This window comes from Osmerus mordax, chromosome 3 (assembly GCF_038355195.1).
Source record: "Osmerus mordax isolate fOsmMor3 chromosome 3, fOsmMor3.pri, whole genome shotgun sequence".
In the NCBI taxonomy this organism is placed as follows: Eukaryota; Metazoa; Chordata; class Actinopteri; order Osmeriformes; family Osmeridae; genus Osmerus; species Osmerus mordax.
The window spans coordinates 15,812,686-15,834,578 of record NC_090052.1 but is presented as its reverse complement, the minus strand read 5'-3'; the positions used below and the strand labels follow the sequence as shown (position 1 = coordinate 15,834,578).

Here is a 21,893-nt window from a genome sequence, read left to right as displayed (position 1 = left end):
TGGTACAGTTATGGTTGGTAAAGGATAAGTATTCCCAGTCGAACACAACAAATTGCGGTCAAACCCCCTGTGAATGGAGTCCTGCTGACATGTGACCGAGAGGAGAGTGGGTGGTGTCGAGGACATGCTTGAGTGAGTCACAGAGCACCGCTTACACCCTTTCACCTGCGGCAGCACCAGGAACAACATGTCTGTGGGGCATGTTATTTACTGGACTACTACAAAGTCTGAACGCATCAGTAGAGCATGACTCCTTGTGGATCAGGGAGGTTACAACTCAGTTCTCAACCAGCAATGTCTCTTCATCTCCTCATACTTTTGAATGTCTTTTTCCACAAACCATTGGAAAGCCATTCAATCACTTTGTACTTCAAGACAACAATCAACATGTACAGTCTAGCCTGTGTTAGTATAGCCTGTGTCAAAAGAGGACTGGCCCTTTTGTTTTTAGTATCCACCCTTTAAGAGTCAGTCACAGGGAATATAGCAATCATTTGTTGCTGAAAAGTATACATTACGCAGCCTAATAATTCTGCTGCACTTACAACATGGCCCATGACATGCAGAGGCATAGCTGGGGATTTTGCATTACAGAAATTGACCTATGTGTCAAGGTTTAATTTCCTGAGCTTGTTTCTGTGTCAGCTTTAATTTCAAGCACTGAAGCATCATTGTTCAACCAGTCACACAGTGCCTGCAGGAAAATATCTGTAATTGGGTTTGACCTTTTTCTGGAATACCAAAGCAAGAAATGAAATTCTATCTGATTTTCAATAATGACATTTGTGAGGTGGTGGGATTTACAGTGGCACAGCTGTAACTGTGTCTCAGTGCCCAGGGTATCACATTCATGAACATTCATTTAGGTACCTAGACCAAACACTGCATGAGCAAAATGGGATTGCTCATTCTGTGTTCACCACATGGGCTCACAGCAAACTTCCATTGTTGTCAAACACAGACACATTAGTTTGGAACTCGAAGAACACTGACTACACTAATTAGACAAATAAGTTACTCTGAGTTTATGGGAATCTAATTTCTGACAGGGCTTTTTACCGGCAAAACTGGAAAATACTTCCGCTGGTCAAGATAAAAGAGTGAGGAGACATCAGTTTGATTAATATGCCAATAGACGTGAATGAGAAAGTAAGTTAGCATTATATTTATAGTGCTATTGTGCACAGCAATGGTTATAAATACTTTAGTGTGACAGTCATATTGCCGGTGGACGGAGTTCAGTCAGTCACTTGTGACATTCATCTCACAGAAAAGTAAGCACTCTATCAACAAACCTTCACTGCTATAAAATTGCACCAATACATTTTAAGAATGGGAGTCAGGTGGCTGAGCGGTTAGGGAGTCGGGTTCGAATCCCGGCTGTGAAAAATGACGTTGTGTCCTTGGGCAAGGCACTTCATCCTACTTGCCTCGGGGGGAATGTCCCTGTACTTACGGTAAGTCTGGATAAGAGCGTCTGCTAAATGACTAAATGTAAATGTAAGAAGGTTACATTTACGTTCGGTGATATTTACCCACAAGCAGTTTCCTTTGACATGAAAAAAGATCATCCATGCTACGATTGTGGCTCTCAACGTTTTTCCACAAAAACAAGCCTCTTGATCTTATGGTGTGCCCAACTTTACAATGTATCATCATCATCATCATCATCATCATCATCATCATCATCATCATCATCATCATCATCATCATCATCATCATCATCATCATCATCATCAACATCATCAACATCATCATCCTCATCTTCTTCCTCCTCCTCATCATCATCATCGTCCTCATCATCATCATTGTCCTCATCATCATCATCATCCTCATCATCCTCATCCTCCTCCTCATCATCATCATCATCCTCATCATCCTCATCATCATAATATCATCATCCTCATCTTCTATGTCATCGTCACCATGATTAATATCTCATATTTTGGTCTTTCTGGAACCTGGGTACTGTCCAATGGACTGAACCCCCAGTGTATTTTAGGAATGGTAGTCTTGATTACAGGATCTTCTTGCAAAAGCTTTTTCTAGAGGACCCAAGATCTGTAGTCTTGGACTAGACACAGGATGGATTGCCCACACATTGTGGCAGTGAGAGTTCAACACACGGGGGCAACATAGTGCTTTAGTGGCAAAGGGCTACAGAGGTCGGTTTGGGTTTGAGAAACGTTTCACATTCACAACTCAATGTATTTATTTACATTTAGTCATTTAGCAGACGCTCTTATCCAGAGCGACTTACAGTAAGTACAGGGACATTGCCCCGAGGGAAGTAGGGTGAAGTGCCTTGCCCAAGGACACAACGTTGTGTTGACGGCCGGGTGTCGAACCGGCAACCTTCTGATTACTAGCCCTATTCCCTAACCGCTCAGCCATCTGACCCCTGCATTTAATAACATTGCAAATGAATGAAATCAATTACAAGGCAAACATGTTACAAAATGAAGGCTTTAAATCTTACCTACTCTACTATGATCATTGTAAATCTGAGAGAACGCATGAGGTGAGCAAGGAGAAGGACAGTATTTATATTTTATTGTCAATCCACAATACCGTTTAGGATTAACACCAATTATGAATACATTGAAATACAAAAAGGGATTTTCTGAATGCCATCTTAAGCCTCAATAATAACCCCCCAAAATGTGTCCTGTATTGCTCTTGCTTCTCTTCAGCATCAAGCAACATATCTTATCACACCTTGAATCCCAGTATGTGCTGCTCTGTCATGTGAAGTGTGTTGACAGATAAGAAAATCTACTGGACTGGTTAGAGAGTATTGTTTTTTTGTCTCTCTCATCACCAGCCACATCATCTACCAGATGTTGAACCCAACCGTGAAATAATTCCACCTCATCATGACACTGCTGGCCCTTGGGCTCTCATGCTTGTTCAGCATCTACTTGCTGTTGACGGTATGCAAAGCAGGATGGAAGTGGGGTGTCAGGCAGTGTTGGTTGGTGTCAGTGATGCTCTGTAGACACTTTGACCCAAGACAGGACGCACACTGCATGAGGGAGTGCCTGAGCTGCTAAAAAGGTTCTCCATCACACCATTACCCCTCTCTGTAGGAACCATGAGACACTTGCATTTAACAGCCGATAAAATATGCCCCAACTGTTAGTCGCCGAGCCCTGTTCAAAAATATTAAACCCAGCCTGTCGCAAGTCATGCCACTTGTGCAATCAAATGTGTGAAGTGAGCGCTAATGGGAGGGTTGATGTACAGGCACTGGACCCTTGCAAGATTACAATGTCATCATCTAATCCCAATGGCAATTAATTCTGATTGTTTTGGTCTGTCTGCTATTCTTTGTCAGACATACATATTCAATCACCTCAGATGAGTATACTTTTCATCAGACTTGATTCAACAGAAATTCAGACAAGGCTACAGGTAACTACCAATCTCTTCACAGATGTGTGTGTGTGTTATCCCCAACGTTGTTTCTTGAGAGGATGCAGACTTTGTAAGCAATAAAGATGACTTCACACTTGGATTCCGCTGTGACATGTGGACACTTTTTTAATCAAAGCTTTTGGCAAAGTTGGCTCTGGTACATTTATCAGTCCGAAGTATAAGTTAAGACTGAGATAACAGAGGGGGAGATAAAAGATCATGTCACACGAATGGCAGAAAAATAAAGTACAGAAACAAGCCCTGAACCTCTTATAATTGTCCTACTGCATTTCTGAAGAATGCATTGAATACATTTCTTTTACCCTTTTGCCCAAAGTAATTATGCTACACTTTAAGTATTTTAGTGATCTCCAAAAGGGCCAAGCATTGTTTGTTATTTCGTAACCATGATGTAGAATCATACAATGTGGTGTATTTTGTTGCTGGAATGGTGAGAGGCATGAAGGCTAATTAATTCCAGTGTTATAATTAGATTCACATAAAATCCCAAATGCATAGTAACTATCAAATGAATTCAATTCATGTCATTCAGCTATTATCTATGTATTATTCTTGTTATTTTCATTTAATGTATACCAAACCCAACCACAATCAGGATTCCAGGAGAATTGTTTATTGAATCATTAAATTAATTAACCCTTGAGGGGTGATCGCATGATGGTGTTTGGACCCATTTTCGATATTTAACATGACAAAATGCTTCTTACTAGCCTTAGCTTATTTTCTGTGAAGAACAACACATTTTGTATGTAAAATGACACATTCCAATGACTGCACACTGTGCTTCCCCTCTACATATTTATATGACATGTCTGGCTGTTTCAATATGGCACCAAGAGCCTCTGTCTCCTGTATCTGTGTTGTTGTAAGTGTTGCATTACACAGCACTTTTGACTGCATTTTTTGACCGACTACTATAGCTTCAGTATCTGTTAATCCACAACAGTGACATTACAGCACAATCATATACTTTATGGCGGGTTGTGCGATGCTTCTAAAGAATGCCCAAAGCAAGGCATGAAAAAAAGAATAGTTGAACATAAATATTCTTTGAGCGCCAAAGATCAATTGTCTGCAGTGATCAAAAACTACAGCGCTGGAGCGATTCACTTTGAAGCTGAAGGCACTACAGCTGAACACTCCTATTTCAAGCATTGCTGATTCAGTGACATGTTTTAAACAGTGCAGTGCAATGGTGTGTCCAATCCATTTCAGACTCAACAAATGAATGTGTAATAGGGTTTGGTATGACTTGAGACCATTTTATCTGCTTCAAATTATGTTCATTTTGAAGTAAGTAGTTGTTGACCTGGCGGTGCTGATTATTTCAAACACTTGCATAAATGTTTGGAAGTGAATACAGATTAGTGCAAAACAATATTCCATAGTGTCTTGAGACATTATATTTGTTTTCGTGTGGATGTGGACACTTGGAGCAGGCTGGATTTTAAATTACACCATGTACATCCCAAGTGATGCTGTTTGATGATAACCTTTTTTATATTCTGTCTGCTTGCAAACTGAGGAATGACAATGTCAGCATTCCAGCTTGTGACACAATGCTAAATAACTGTTCTGTCAGGTCTTATCTTTGACTGTTGGCATGCAGGATCAGGCTTACCAAAAAGAGAAAAATCACACCCAAATGCCAGACGAAGAATAAAGTTCACAAAAACTAATTACATAAAATAAATTTCACACTTTCAACATCCAGTCATGGGCAGTTAAAACAGTATTGAACCACTGATTCAAATGTACTTGTTCAACATCCAGTCATGGGCAGTTAAGACAGTATAGAAGCACTGATTGTATTTGATTCCAACTTTATTAGGATTCTATGTTAATCTGTAGCCTCTTCCTGTATGTTATCTGTGGACACTTGTCATGGCATCCTTACAGTAACGCTAGTGACCTTTCCTTGATGAAACGCTCAGGGCTTCAGTCCTGACATGTCGCTTTATCTTGGGAATCTTTGGTGAAGAGAGGGTTCAGGCCTCTCAGTGCAGGGATGCATTACAGACTCCTGGGTTTTCAAAAGGCCACTATCTGTCTTTAACACATTTACCAGCCACCTCCTCTGAAGGTACACTAAAAGTGAGACAGAAAAACTCATGTTTTATTTCATGTCAATCCTTTTTTGTTGACCCTGAAGTTAACATCAAATTATTGAAACATGATATTGGGTCATTTATTGGGTCCATTACTTTTTCTATTTTCATCCAAAACTGTAATTAACAATGTAACTTTTCAGCTGCAATGGAAAGGATATTTACCCTTTGGAGAAAATGGTCATGGAGGTAGATGGTATTTGAATAATAGAGATGTATTGGAAATTGATAGACAATTGGGAGACAATTGGCAGACGTCTTGGATGATGGTTCAAAGCTGGGGGGGCTTTTTATTTTGTATTACTCAAAATGTTAACTGTACCAGTATTCATATGTGCATATCAGATAATTTGTAACATTAATAGTAAAACCAGGAATGTGATTCCCAAACTCTCATATTGATACAGTTTTCAACTAGCCTACATACTACAACAGGATCATTAAATTCCTGAAATTCAGTTATGGCTTTTGATGGTGTGCTATCACAAGATTTTCAGTGGACCCCCCTGGCCAACCCCTATGAGAACATTCTGGGGGCACCACTGTAATGGAGATACAAATTATGTTCTAACAGCGGGCACTAGCTCTATATTATCACTGCATTCACCTGTATAAAAGTATTCCAAATAAACACAAGATGTCAAAGGGTCTTGTCTCTTCTGTGCCCTTCCTATATTTTAGCAGAACATAAATAATCCAAATATCCTACCAATATAACATGAGACTCTTGCTGCTCTGCCTGGAGGAGAGTATCTATTTCAACAGCTGAATCTGGGCTTCCCCTGACAGGAGAACAGCTGAGTAAGAGACTGTGTTTTTCTGTCTTTAGTAATCGTGCTTTGAAGCATCTGACATCTCTTTACCATGTAACCTTACTGCAGAAACAGAAACTTTGAAATTGCTGAACACAAAAGCTAGCTATTTCAAAGGACCTCAAGTCCTAGTTATGTCAACATTTTTGTTTTTGAAAATCAACATATTTTTTGAGTTGTGTGGTGCAATGTTAGTCCTTGGTTTGATGTATTTTTACATTTATATAACTTTAGCTGTTTTCTTTACCTGGCAGTTCTCACGAATATACTTACCAAATCTGTATCTTTTTTATTGTGTCAATTACATGATGTGCAATTAACACAGGTCAGAACAGGGAGCTGAGGTTTAAGCCTCGATTTAGTCCCTAACCAGCTGGTGGACTTCAGTGATTCCAAGAATTATTGGCTACCACCGAGGGTTTGAAACAAGACCTCGAAGATTCACTCAGAATAAAACCACAATTATACTTCAAGGACAAGACTCTCTCTCTCTCTCCAACATCAATATGCTTTGGCCCTATCATATAATTTACAGGAACTTGTGATCTGGAACTAAATACAGATGTGGTCTTGACCATGAGTGGCCTTGTAGAGTAATCCTGTTGGCTCAGGTTGGTTTAGGCCAGCCACTATGTCTCTACTTGTATTGACTGTGGGCTGACCTCATGCTGTGCAGCACCTGAAACACAGCCACCCGTCTTCTTTATTAACTCTCCAAAGGCCTCATCTTCTAAAATTCAATAGGTTTTTGAAAAGCTTTTGAAGGGCATTTTGCACTGAATGGACATGCCCAGTTCTTTAAGTTGGTGAAATTGACATGTATGTTTAGAATTCTGTCACCTTGCTAAAAATCATGGGAAACTTCTGGTCTTTGTACAATTCCATATAATACAATCCAGCACCGTACAGTGCCATATATTTATTGGAAAATGAAGTCGTTTTGAGTCTACCTTGAGTGATGTTGAGTGTTAGCCATTTTGATTTTGTCTTCAATATTGGTTGTTAATTTATTTAAGTAGAAATAAATACATAATATAAATAAAAAGTATCATGCTGCTCTGTACTATGCTCCACTGTGTTTGCTAGTGTTGCACTGTAATGTTGCAATGCACTGCACAAAGTAACTGATTAGCACTTAAGTATTGTTTTTGTTCACTGTGTCTGGTCAGCAGAGATGTGGTTACTTTGTGATGTGGCTAGAAAATACAAGACCGTTCATTGAATCTGAACACAAAAAGTAAAGAACTTTGTACTTCTGAACCACGATTTTCTAGACTTTCTACATGCACTATTTGTATGTCACTTTGGATTTTAAAAAAGTCTTCTAGAAGAAAAAAAGTTACATTTTATAAATGGAACACTGATATTATGTATTACTTATGAGAAACAAGCTTAGGTCCAATACTTGATTAGATAGTTACTGACAGTAACACAGTTACTGCTACACTAGTTAAATACATTCAGCCGCTGTGTTGCAAGTTCATCATTTCTGTGCCTAGTCTGCGGAATCTGTAAAAATCCCTTCGCATATGGTCTGATTACAACAAATCGGTGCCCAATTTCTAAAGTGAAACTATCCATTCCACCGTTACTGACAGTTATTTCCAAGAATCATCCACATATTTTTATAATGGCAAACACATTAACGGTCAATGGGACATTATGTCAGCAGACCAAGCTTTCCATCTATTTTTATGGCTTTGGTTGTGTTTCATTCACACTCTCCAAACAACCATGGCAGTTTTATGACCCCACATTATGAGAAATGCCTTCATACATCAGAGCATTAGACTACTAATTGCGTCGAGAGAAACCACAAAACAACAGTCCTACAGCATCAGCCCTAAGCTTTAAACCACTGTAATAATATAATACCACACAGTCGGCAATGCAAATGAAATCAATTTACACTTTATTCAGACTAAGCATTGTTTTAAAAGTAGAATGGAGATTATGTTCTGATCAAGGACGAAGGAGTATGAGTGGTCATGATCTTATTTGCCCTAAATGTCTGTGGTGACAGCACCAAAAAAGGATCCATCCATCATTCAGAATGTCCGACTCAATTTTTGACAAAAGAACATTTTCTCCTCACAATTTCACCCGTAAGCTGCTGAGAAGCTTATCAACTTTAAATGCATCCTCTGAATATAAACATTAAAGGAGACAGCTCTCTTTTTATACCAATGAGCAGTTTCACAGTAAAACCATTTACATCTTTATCTGGCAGTGTTTTACCTATCTCAGATGGGGTGTGAGAAAGACAGGGTGGGTTGGAAGCAGAGCAGGTGGTGTGAAACCATGAATGTGAGAAAATGTTTCTGCACAAGACATTGTACAGCCCACTCATTTATGGATTGCATGTTTGTATGTGAGAACCCAGCACTTGAAAGGACATTAAAGCCAACAAATGTCTGTATGCAGTGCGATTCTATGAATTACATACGTATAGACATGAAACAGACACTGAGTCTTTGTCCTAAAAATTAAGACTATAATCAGCCTGTTAGACAAATTGAAACATGAACCAGATTACAACTGGACAATTTCCTGTTTGTGCACACAAGTCTACAACAAATGGAAGGAACTCTCTGTTGTAATGACAGTGTTCATTTGCTGTGGGGGTCGAGCTGTATCAAGTAGATACAGAATGCAAATGGAGACATGCATGAATCTGGGACAAGATGGCCGTGATCACCAGAGGTCTAGCCACTGTGTGCAGTATCCTGGGAGCTGATAACTTCCAACTGCCTAATTAGGCAGATCGTGAGCCTGCAGTGTTCTTCTCTGCCAGACCTTTTTCATAGGTAAGCCTACCAGCACATGTTCAACAGGAAACAAGAAAATAATAGCGGTCTAGAAGGACTCACTTCCAGAATGTCATACATAGGCAGTCAAAACAGGCAATAGTATTAATATATATTTCACACTACGACCAGAAAATGTTGCCATTGTCTGTGAACTGTGTTTGCGTTTATGGCGTTTGTGCTTGTGGATGTGCAAGTGTGTATACATATTTTTTTTTACTAGAAACAGAAGAGGAAAGGTAGAGGCAAGACCTTGACAGAATCAAAGGTGATAACTCTGCCGACACTGTCCTTAATGGGCTGCTCTTCGTTATCGTGGCATGGAATCTGTCAGGTGGAAGACTTCAAGCATGAAACGTACACCGTGGCAGCTTCCAGACCTCTCAATAACAATGTATTCTATTGAATTACGCTTGTCAAGGAAGTATGCATTCGTTTTGTACAGCTTTTGATTAAAAATATTCCAATGAGGTAGAGTACACAGCAATGTGTTCTTTGAGAGGCCTAAGGGAATTATGGGATTCATACAGTATTGATGCAGGTAGAGATGCTCACATGCCATTTTTGCATTTAATGAGATATCCTTGGAGGAAGGGTTACGGCTGCCACATTGTAAATCATCCATAGGCAAGTGTGTTTTTCTTATTTCACTATAGAGAGAAGAAACATTCTCATTATCCTCTATGGGTTTGCCTTAGGAGGAGAGACAAGGTGATGTCTCCCTTAGATACAATCTATTAATACCTCCGGACTCTAAACTTACATTTGGACAAATCCAAGTTTTCGAGAATATCAGGTGTGGGGATAAAGCCATATGTTCTAGCATGTCTCTATTTCTATTTAAATGCTTTGGCTTCACCCTTCCTTTCTTCAAACACTATGAAAAAAGTAATTTTCCCTAAAATGCTTTGCTTTTTTTGTTTTATGATTCACAACTTTTAAAGGGTACACTGTTTAAGTAAGCCATGTAGTCTGGACATAAACAGCTGGAGACTAATGTGAAAATATAATAAATATTTTGGTATAAATAATGTTTGTTAAAACTGTCTGTGACAACAATAAAACAAGAACTGCAGCATGTAGTAATACCTGTTTACAAGACATGTACTGTAATATGTTGGTTATATGGACAGTAACACACCAATATACAGTATATGTAGAAGGTTAAGAGATTAGGTTTGTAGATTATGCTGTACAAGCCTGTACTCTTACTTTAGAGCTTTGGGGTGCATGTTACATTATTAATGTACACTAACCAATCATTTTGGAACATAAGCGTAGTGTGCACACTGGGAGTCTGCCAGACAGCTACTTTACTTTCTCCCAATAGTCTTTTGAACATTACAGATTGCAGACAGCAGACACAACTCTGAGAAGTTCATGAAGATTCAGGTTTGGAGCATCAATTGAATAGCAATGCGATTCCTGGTGGAGAAAGTTTGTCAAATAGTATACAGTGCACATATTAAACTGACACTTGATTTATTTTAAGCAAGGTAATGAATCCATGGGAATTGATTTTATCATGTACTGTTTGACATTGCCCATTAAGGCTGAGACATAACTAACTTCAGAGTCTTCCAAAGTTCATGACATTTACAACAACAGCCTGTTTGCCTCCGTGGTATTTCCTTTGAAGGTTAGACTAGCCGCAGCAGGTAATTGCATTGGTTCTTCTACCATGATCATCAAATCAACGCCTGGTTTTGATAACTTACTATGATGGTTTACTGTGCAGATAGACCCGACTGAATGACTACTGGGTATGGCATTCAGTCAAATCAGACAGTCTGTCTGATTGTGCAGTCTGAAAATTCCCATAAAACTTCTGTGTAAGATATATTTTTCCACGTCTTACAAGTAAGAAAATAATTTCACAATGATATTTAAATGTGTATTATTATTATTTCACACAGGTTGGATAACACATCATTATTTAAATCTACAATCATACCAAGCAGGAAAATGGCATACTCTCAGTCCTGCACAGTCAGGCCTTAGGCAGTTTGGGGGAATAGTTGTAATTAACTGAGCAATGATAAAGTTGAGCTCATTGGTACACTGCGCCACATATCAGTGTATGATGGTGGCTCGTAGAGCAGGCAGGGGTAGACAGCATTGGCAGGTTAATCAAGAATTAATGGTGAATATCACAAATGACAGTTTAAGTACTGCAATTGCCTAAGGAGATGCTGTGGAACAGCACAGTTGCAATTCTGTTGCTCTGAATACCAAATTCTTGTGATGTGGTAGGTCACCATCAGGTTGGCAGAAAGGAATTATATCCATAGGTTTTATAAAACAATATTTCACTGGTCCAATGCTTGAAAAAAAATCACACACAAAATTGCATCTGAAACTTTGACGATTACACTCACTTTCATATTGAATCGGTAACAATAAATCATTATCAGTCAACATGGGTCTAAGTGTGTTCATCATGTTCCTTTTGATATCTCAAAAAATCTTCCGTATGTAAACATCTGCTGTCTCTCTTGCAGTGTGTTTGCTCAGTGTTACAGCTCCAGACATCTCACCACTGCACAGCATTGGTGTCAGAGACACAGGTGTTTCCAATTATCCAATTGGATATCCAATAACATACTAAGGTGCTGATAAATTCATATGATGACGAGTGAAGACAGGTATTACATTCAATAATGTCTACAGCATATACATATCCGTATGTGCTTTGCGATGCAAAATCTTTGGGTTTGTGTAATGCATCCTGTATCATCTGTGTTGGCATCCACATTGCCTTCACCATTTGAATCAGTATGATTTATTGAACATGGTTAGAAGATGGAAGGAGAGACACACTCAACAGACTCATTTGGAAACTGAATGATATGGCAGAATGTCTTTCTCTTTTATTGGTTAAGAAAACAAATAGGCGGTGAACCATGTACATACTATAGCTATTTCAAATGTTTCAATTGCAGAATATTTAAGCTAACGGTGAAGTACATACACAGTACCTTGATAAGTTTGCGCGTCATTGTTTTTAAACTTTTCAGATAGATTTTTTCAGGTGTTCTTGGACTAGCGCTCATCATAAGTCATTACACAGCAAAAGAACAGATGACTTCACTGAGGTAGCCAATGAAAATTAGCCTGTTTGCCCTCTTTTTCCACCACACTTTCAGTCCCATCTGAAATCATGTCCAACAGTCTCATAGAACTTAACATTAAAAGGCCTATAAAAGTCCCGCAGCTGCTCAATAACCTCCCGGTCAATCTGCACATGAGTTCTACCCTTGGACTTGCCCAGGCAGCGTGGCTGGCTACTGCTCTCAGGCTTCTTCAGGCAGGGGAATCCTTTGGTTCTGTTAAAGTAGAAGTGCTTGTCTGTGATGATTCGTTTGAGTCCCAGGAAGTCCTGCACCCGGCCTAGCTCTCCTGCTGGATCTGTGATCAAACGCTCGCCGCTCACAAAGTGGATCTGTGATAGGCGAAAGTACTGCAACCAGTTCTCCAAGTGGAGGATGTACATGCCAATGCGAATGGCGTTCCAGGAGGTGTCCACCAGAGCCAGGCTCCTGTTCTTAAAGGCCAGCTCTTCAAAACTGGGAATGTCAGGCTTCTTTGACAGAGTCTGTGTGTAATCAGAGATGGCCCTGGTGACCGGGTTACGCACCACCACAATCAGCTTGGTGTCTTGGGACATACTGGCAATGCGCCTCGGAGCCTCTCTGGTTACAAAGTAGCTGGGGGTCTTCTCCAGGGTGATTTGGCTGTCTAGTGTCCTTGGCATTAACCCCCTAAACACAGAGAAACAAAGAGAAGAGTCATTTATTAAAACTAAGATTCTGACTCCCTTGTAACGTTAATCACCTATAGTTTATATTCCCAGCGTGACAGTAATGCTGAAGAGTGGTCACATTTCATAGGTGTAGTCATGAATCATCATCACCTGCATGACAGAAGTCCAGTGGCGAATGACACTGGGTCTGAAAATCTGGGTCATATTAAGTAGGTCATCTCCATCACATTTTACTGGGAACAAAGATTTTTTCAAGTTCTGTAAAAAGTTAGTTCTCTGTCTTCAAAGCATAGTGAAAGTACAGAATAATGGGGTTGCAAAGAACATTGTAGAAGCAGGGATTGTTTTGGGATTTGGCTCTCTTTAAAACTTAAACTGAATTGGTCACCCTCAAACATGTGAGCCAAATATCAAAGATATTTTAAAGTTCTATGATTGCGAACAATCTGCTGTCAATTAGATTCAGTGCTTTCTCAACCATAGCAATATGGAACTCTAGGACTTTTCGAAGAATTGGGAGCTCTAAAAGGGCTTTACCTACGGTAAGGGTGGCCATAAGTTCCCTTCATAGTTCCAGAAATATTGATCCATCTAACGTGATTTATGAATTTTGTGCTGTTTGCCTACGTGTTTCAGTTAGCTAAAGCAATTCAGGGCTACAGCCATCCATTAATCTTTATGAGACCAAAAATAACCTTCCCTATCAGCTTTACAGTATACTGAAGACATGTTAATGTATGAGACATGGCAAATACTTGCTTTGGTTACAGTATGTAATATCCACCTTCCCAGCATCCTTTTTCTTGGATTTGGGTACATGCTTCCCCCGTAGAAATCTGCATAATTTAATGTAAAATGTCCACTTCTTCTGAATTGTACAGTGGTTTCTCTAAATTGCACTCTATATTAAGCTCCTCATTCAGCAAAGTCCCCTTTTCTGTTGGAAGTGGGGTGCAATCAGACATATTATAAAACCATAATAATTGGATTCATAAAACTACTGTAACAGCATGCCATCTGAGGGAGTCCACATCTTCCAGTGCTGCACAGTAAAAGATTGTAATGTTGTGTGAACAAGGCAAACTGGCGTTTCATAGCTGACAAAAAGGAGAGAAAATACTGTATTCTGCCAGCTACTGCAGCTGTTGCTGGAAACTGTTCACAAAAAATAAACAAAAAACTAAACACTAAACAAAAAATCCATCATAAGATACTATGAGACATTAGACTGAATCATGTGGGTCACATTTCTAAACATGAAAAAGTTAATTGGCTACTAGCTGGCTCTTTTCCCCTCCATTTTGAATTTGTCCATGTTAAAATCTGAATCTCTGTGTACTCCAGGACATCTCTAAATTTGGGTTGAGTAAAGCAGTCTGAAACGTTTTTAGTTGATGTCAAACAGAAAAGGAAATAGCTATTTCAAATTCCGATGTTGCACTTACAATTCCTTGCTATGCATGTTAATTGTAACAGGCCAATGACATTGATTCCCTTGGGCTATGATGTCTTTCTTTCTATCAGTGCTCTTAGCATTGTAGAGAGAGAGAAACACCCTGAACTCTTGTGTGATATGACAAGGTGACAGTGATATATTGCATGGGGCTTAACATTGTACTGTGTCACAGCACCATGTGGTGCCTGGACACTTCAGAGCTATTCAATATTACCAATAGAATGAGGTGTGAGTCATAACTACCACTATACTACCACTATACAGCCGGAAAATGTGCTACAAGGTTGGGATTCCAGTGAGAGGTTTGCCAAAGCAACTCTGTTGAATGGTGACAGTAATACAAATTATATTTGACTGTAGGTGTACTGTTGTATGCATTCAATTTACATCCTCAATTTCAAGTCCAAAGACACTAATAGTATTTGTGAGACTAGTAAGATGGGAGTAATGCTTTCATATACATTAACTCACTTAGAGTACTAATTCACACACACACACACCCACACCCACACACACACACACACACACATACACACACACACACACACACACACACACACACACAGTCCCCGACTGGCATTTAATGTCATGAATCACACTAGTAAGAATTGATGGGTGACCATTATACTGTGAGTTGAAAGTTGAAACCAAATTTATTGGAGCAGTTTACATTTGAGTCTTCTGCACAGGTTATTAGTGAAACTGAAGCCAGGAAGCATTACAGGTTTGGCTGTGACATTTTAATCACACCAGTAAAATGAACTGAGGTGTGAAGAATCTGTCTTCATAGTGTAAATGTGCCCAGTTTTCCCAAGTCTGCAGTGAGATAGCAATTTCCTGTTCAGTGTTATTTTTTTATTTTTTTTGTCTAATCTTTGATGGATACATATAGTGCAACACATGATAAAAAATAGTTACAAAATATGTCTTTCTACTTAAAGTAAATACATTGAAGTCCAATTGTTCAAGAACATACAGTATCAGCCATGCAGACCACGGCACCAAGTAATAAAGGTCAGCTTTGGATCATCTCCTCTTGCACAATCAATGGACTCAGACCTTCCAAGTGTCATTTCATTGATGTTTGAATTCAAGTGGGAGCTGAGTACATTATCAGTCTAGCAAGAGCCCTGAGTAAATATATGAACAAGCACATACACATTTCCTTAGCTAGAGAATAAGTAGCACATGGATAATGGTATGGTTGAATCCACAAGACACAAGGTAGTACAACTTTTAAACCAAGAAAGAAGACAGATACAAGATTGCTGTTAGCAAATAGGTCAGCGACTGATAAGCTACTGTATACCCTGTTTCATCTTCAGCAAAGCGTTTCTGACTGTTGCTTTGGAGCTCTGGTTGTAATAACTTCCACCTTCCTGGCGTCCACCAATATTAGGAAGCTGTCACTGAGCAATGTCAAACAGGCTGGGGTGACACACTGTTTTCATCTGAATTAATCTGGGCCTCATTGGACTAATTAAAGTGCTGTATGATGAGCATGAGGATTGGACAGTAATGCACAAGCTAAAACCAATCTGATTGGGATTTAAATTAGAAACCATCCATCAACACGGCCAGCGTTCCAACAAAGACAGACATAGAGATTTAGAGAGTGGGCCTATCTTTCACGAGAGCGGAGATGCCTGTCATCACAGAAAGTAATAATGAACCCTGACCATTAAACAAAAGCCTGCTGGTGAGTTATTGTCTCACGACAGTGACCTGCCAACATCAAAGTGTCCACTGTTGTGTTTGACTAGGTTTTAGGGTAATTTTGGAGAGCCTCACATAAAATTATTAAAATGTATTGTGGCTCCTTATTACCAGATGCAGCTAGGAGATCAGTGTAAGGTAAGCCCTGGGATTCAATGCTCAGGAGTATGAAAATGAATTGTCTCTCCACTGTTGTCTCACATTCTGTATACATCTGAAGGCATTAGCATATTTTCTTGCAGTTAATATATAGTGTACAGTATCACTTAATATTGTATTCCTTAATACTTTTATTTACAATACACATGACCCTTAAAACAAAAGATTTCAATACAGTTTCAGCTCTGATGTGCTACGATTGAGGATAAAAAACTACATACTATACTACTGTATTATACTATACTACCACACTACACAATAGACTGCTATACTGCTATACTTTTCATGTGTTGTGCTGTATCTTTCAGTGTCTGATCCACTGAATAGCCTTTAAACCAAGCCTTTCTTGTATAATAAGAGGGAATAGCTCTGCTCTGTCTCTAAAGTATCATCTTATTAATATTTCACTCACTCAGACTTCTGGGATGATGTCCAACTGTTAATCACAAGTCAGCAGCAGAATCTGGCCATAATGAAAGTCAATTAAGAGTTAATGAGGAACAATTCAGACAGACAAAATGATACTGGAGATAAGTTAGCTGGATGGGGAACAATAGCAGAATACCACCCTCACTGATAACAAGCAGCTTCCATTTAACTAAACATCTAAACATAGCTTGTTGCTAAGTGCATACTCAGTCAATTAAGTTGAAATCACAAACAGGTAGGATCAACTTGTAAAAAGTGAAAACAACTTTTAAAACATTAACTTTAAATTAGTAACATTTTACATTTGGCCTCTGACATTTTCTGTGGAATAACAGTAAACTAATACACTGAAGGAAACAATAAATAATTGCTTTTTTCGATAGATAAAACGCTGAACTGAATCGAGCCAATTGCTGCTACTGTCTGACATGAAAACATGTCCTACACTTTCCAGTGATGAAGATGCTCTTGGGAAGGCCTCTGAAAGAAATTTATGTGTAGGATTATAAATCATTTTAATAATTCAGAATTATGAACTGTGGTTTTGCTGCCAAGTTAATCGGAAGACTATGCAGTGAACAGAAAACCTTCAACGCATGTCAACCCTGACCACACAATCCAATATGTTCAACTTCAAATGAGTTATTCTGCCACATCTGTCAATGTATTGTTCTCTGGGCTTATCTAATATAAATGTACATCATGTGCAATTATTTGTTATGCCACATATCTGCCTTATCTGACATATCTGGATCATGTTAGCTTTGCTTGCCTCCAGTGGCCTATAATTCCAAACAATAGTTGATATGGTCTGACATGTAACATAGTCTTGGATGCACACAGTGAAAAGTGACCCAGTCTCTAGTGAGAAACCAACAATCCCTTTGGATCTTGCTACTGGCAAATACATATGAATCAAAAATATTAAAGGCAGGGTAGGTACGTTTTGTGAAACTAGCTATTCCGACTTGAGTTTGAAAGTATCCAACCTAAAATATCCCACCCCCTCCCTTCAAAGCGGTCCAATCATTGAATTCGGTCTGAATGCCATCCAATCATTGCATTTAGGCTGAACGCAATGATTATTTGTGTTCATTACAGTCCTGCAACGGCCACAGATTTTGCATTGTATTTTACTGTAAGTTTATTTCAGCAATTATGACAAAAAATGCTTCTCAAAAACATGACCCACCCTGTCTTTAAAACTAATACATCTGCCTTATTCTCTATTGTGGATTTTTCCTTGAGGATCTTATTTTGGTAATTAATGTTAACTGTTTCATTTCTCTCAGCTATGTATCTCTGGTTGAAGGCTCCTCATTAATATTGCAGAGAGAAGCCTGGACATCACACTGTAGAATGTGTCGTTTTCAGTGTTAAATGAGCACCATCCAACTTTCTATCCTTGTCAACCTTTCTGACGACAGCTTTTTAGAGCTCCTTTCCTCCCCTAGCCAATTAATGCTAGACCAGGAGAATATTCTTGGCTGCAGCAAATGCTAAAAGGGCTCTCACACAATTTAAGCACTTCTCAAGGAATGTACTCGAAGTGTCTCTGACTTCTGTAAAATCAATAGCGCTGAGATGCCCTTTTAAGTTTTCATGGAATGTAGCGATGCGTATTTGTTTGATTTTTATGATCCTGCTACAAAATGAAAGTGGGACTACGGCAGCAACGGAAAATTGGTTGCAAAATACAGTATACTATCCATATTAGCAGCCCCATACGTAGCTTTCTAAAGCCTGTATTGAAATAAGACCACATGGTTCTTTTCTATTTTGGACATACAGTAATGAGCACTGCACCATTTCTCTGGTTCCTTATATTGCTCTGTCACTTGCACTAGGTAAAAGAGAATGAGATGGTATTATTAGTTCTTCAATTAACAAAACAGAACAAAACCTATCATACTGTAGTGCCTCATCAATAATGCCTTTGGTAAAAATCTAATTCCTCAAACTGGGCCCAGGTCATTTTAGGTTATCTGTCACACGTTCAAGTCAAGTCTGAGGAGAGGTAATCCAGAAAAAAATCTTTGAATTCAATAAAACGGCCTTGTCATTACTGGGAGATAAATAAAATGAGGGGAAAAAAACTCAAAAATATATTAAAGCAGCTTTATATGAAACTTTTGACTTAATCAGCCAATTTATCTTCCTCATTACTGCGGGCGTTTATGTGCCTCTTATTGCAAGATGGCAGTGGTTAAAATAAAATTGCTTTCAGAGAGGATTAGGGAAAGTGTTGTTGTGTCCCTATGTCTATGGCATCTTAATTAGTTTAATAGAATTGATGAATTTAGAGTGTGTGAGAGTATTCACACTGCTTAGGTACATGCATGGGTGTACTGAGATCAGTTTTTGTTCATATCAAACATAAACAAATCATTAACCACCAGGTTATTTGTATTATTTCAAACTTTCATTTGCACAAGGGATATCATGGCTACAGTATGTAAAGTCCACTAATATACATTCTCAATGCGCTAGCCTTTCTTATTGATCTTACTTTACCTACCCGTGAGACCCTGTTTCAATAGACTTAAGCACAGCAGGTATGAATGACTTCCAACTGTGATGGGAGAGTGAACACAAAGACACACAACTGGTCGGAGCCATAGTCATAGTAAACTGACCAGACGAGTCTCCACTCAGCAGCTGCTAATGGAACACACTTTGTTTAGTTTGGTTTTCTCAGCTAAGTGTAGACATGACCCTGGAGGGTCCCCTATACCAGGGCCGGGATCTGGCATTGACAAACGTCTGTCTTGCCCACCCAATCAGAATTTAGGCAAAGACAACATTCATCTCTTATTTTTTACAATTTGTGCAATCTGAGGCAGGCTGTGTTGGGAAGTTTTAGGGAGGGTTGTAGACTGCCCCAACCAATCAAAAATAGCACCTGAAAATGTAAGTATTGTTCTATGTTTTTATTGGTTAAAAGCACCCACACTCATGACTCTTCAGTAGTAGAGAAGCAGATTCAGACAGACAAGACTTGAGCGATAACATTAATCTATCATCCAGTAACGAGAGTAGTGAAGTTTTTATGAGAGTCATTGAATCATTCATTCAAAACGCAAAAAAACTACATGTAAAATGTTTTAAATAAAAATTTGTATCTAACAGATGTGGCCACACCACCATCAGAGGTACACTTAGTTGATGTTCGCCTGCACCTGGATTCGAACCCACCACCTCCAACTTCTCAAGAGCGATCACTAACAGCTACACAAACGTAAAACAAAAAGTTCAGTGGCACGGGTGGCCAAATTACATATTTTATTTAGTTGTCTATTCAAAATAATGGGAGAACCATAATCTATGTATATATATATATAAAAAAACATCTCAACTTATCCCCATATTTGCCCGCCCAGGATATCTGCCAGCCCACCCTTCCATAGCTGGCCAGAACCAGGCCTGTTCTATACCGTCTGTGTTAGTACCACCCCATCTTCTACTATGGAGAGTCTCATATACCAGCTGTGTGTAATACCAGCTCTCCGGCGGCTACATCCCTACTCAGCTTTGGGTTTCAGACCTGTGATGTTAGCTGATGTCTCTGGAAGCCAACTACTGTTCGAGCAGCTCCACTGTCTGGAACTGAGGATGAAGGGGTAACCCCTGCATGGAGCCAATGGCGTCTTAGATACTCCATAAACTGCGGACATGCGTGTTGTCAATGGCAGAGGAGGAAGGGTCTGATATTCTGTTGCAATACATTGTTACTATCTGTGTTCGCGTTTCTCGTGAACCTGGATTATCAAATGTCTTCCATAAAACGAATCACAAAACGAATTACTCTATTACTTTTGCAATGGTGGTAATACAAGTATGGAGTAGGCTATATTCTATAGGTGTCCAAGGTTAATGTGACATGGATTTGACATTGCTTTCAAAAGCTTTTCACGCAAATTATTTTCGCACTTCTGTATTGATGTATTGCTATCATATTTTCTATGCTATGAAGTGGTTTTATATTATAAAGAAGGATGTGGTTCTATTGGATATTGCCGAAGGCATTTGAGTGATTGACTTATAGGAAGTCTTGAGAGAGCGCGAGAGGGAGCGAGCGAACGAGCGAGCACGAGAGACAGAGAGAGAGAGAGACAGAGAGAGACAGAGAGAGAGAGAGAAAGAAAACTATTCCAACATAATAGTAATGCAGGTGAAGTGCCAACAACTTTTGAATTGAGCTGAAAGGTGTTCATTTCTGTGTGTGCAATAACGTATGAGATAATTGATCAAACGTATGTAAAACAAAAAGGTCCCTCAACTATTTAATACTTACATTACATTGTTACAATTTATTTGTATCAACTTACCTGTACCAATCAAGTCCCCTGTCATAGTTCCTATCGAAAAAGTGTGGCTCTGTACCGAGCGCGCGCACATCCGGATGAATTCGAATGAACTCCAGGACCGCCCTAGTGCCCCCCTTTTTCACACCGACAATTAGTGCGTTCGGTAACTTCTTGTTGCCATATTTTTGTGCAACAGTAATATTATTTAACATAACTTCAGAAAAGACAGTATTCCGTGCGTGAGTACTAGAAAAGGCAGAATGTATACTTTGGTTACGAGCATGATTTGATCCTTGTTGAGTCAGAGTCTCATTGACGACAATCCTCATGTCCGTGGGGAAAGTGCAATCACGTAATTTTTGCAGAAGTTTTTTGCCACCTACATTCTTGTGATGGAGGCAACTTCTCTCCTCAAAAGTCTGGTTTGTCATGATTGTACTACCACAATAAAGAATGCTGTAGCATAAATACGTAAAGGACAACGAAAGCATGAACAAGAAAACAAATCGTTTGCTGAACCTATTAGAAGATGGCACGATCCGGCTTGAGAGGAACCTGTATGCCATGTCGCCATGGGTTAAGAGGCTGCATCTTTTTCCTTTTCGGCTGCTCCTTGTTTGCTGTACCTCCCTGTGGAATCGGGCTTCAGCAGCATAGCAGTGAGACACAGCAGTGACAGGACGAGGTGAATGTTCCTCAAAGATAATGACAATGTGTAAGTGTCATTCTCTTAAGACAACTTTAAGAAGACATACTGCTGTAAATCAAAGATTAAAAGCGCCTCGTGAAAGTGTAAATATTGAGGCAAAGTTTGTTTGAATAGTTTTATCTATTGGATCACACATGGTTGATTAGATAATCCTCAATGGAAACCCTAAAACCCACATACTTGGTCGTC

At 39.2% G+C, this 21,893-nt stretch overlaps 1 protein-coding gene across 1 annotated transcript; it reads right to left on the bottom strand.

Annotated features, from left to right (window-relative positions):
• Positions 1-12,307: 12,307 nt before the first annotated feature.
• hs3st2 (heparan sulfate (glucosamine) 3-O-sulfotransferase 2) lies at positions 12,308-21,561 on the bottom strand. Its single transcript, XM_067233029.1, has 2 exons — positions 21,017-21,561; positions 12,308-12,926 (listed from the first exon to the last, which is right to left on the bottom strand). Exons 1-2 carry the CDS (start codon positions 21,559-21,561, stop codon positions 12,308-12,310), a joined length of 1,164 nt encoding a protein of 387 aa, XP_067089130.1.
• Between the last annotated feature and the right edge of the window lie 332 nt (positions 21,562-21,893).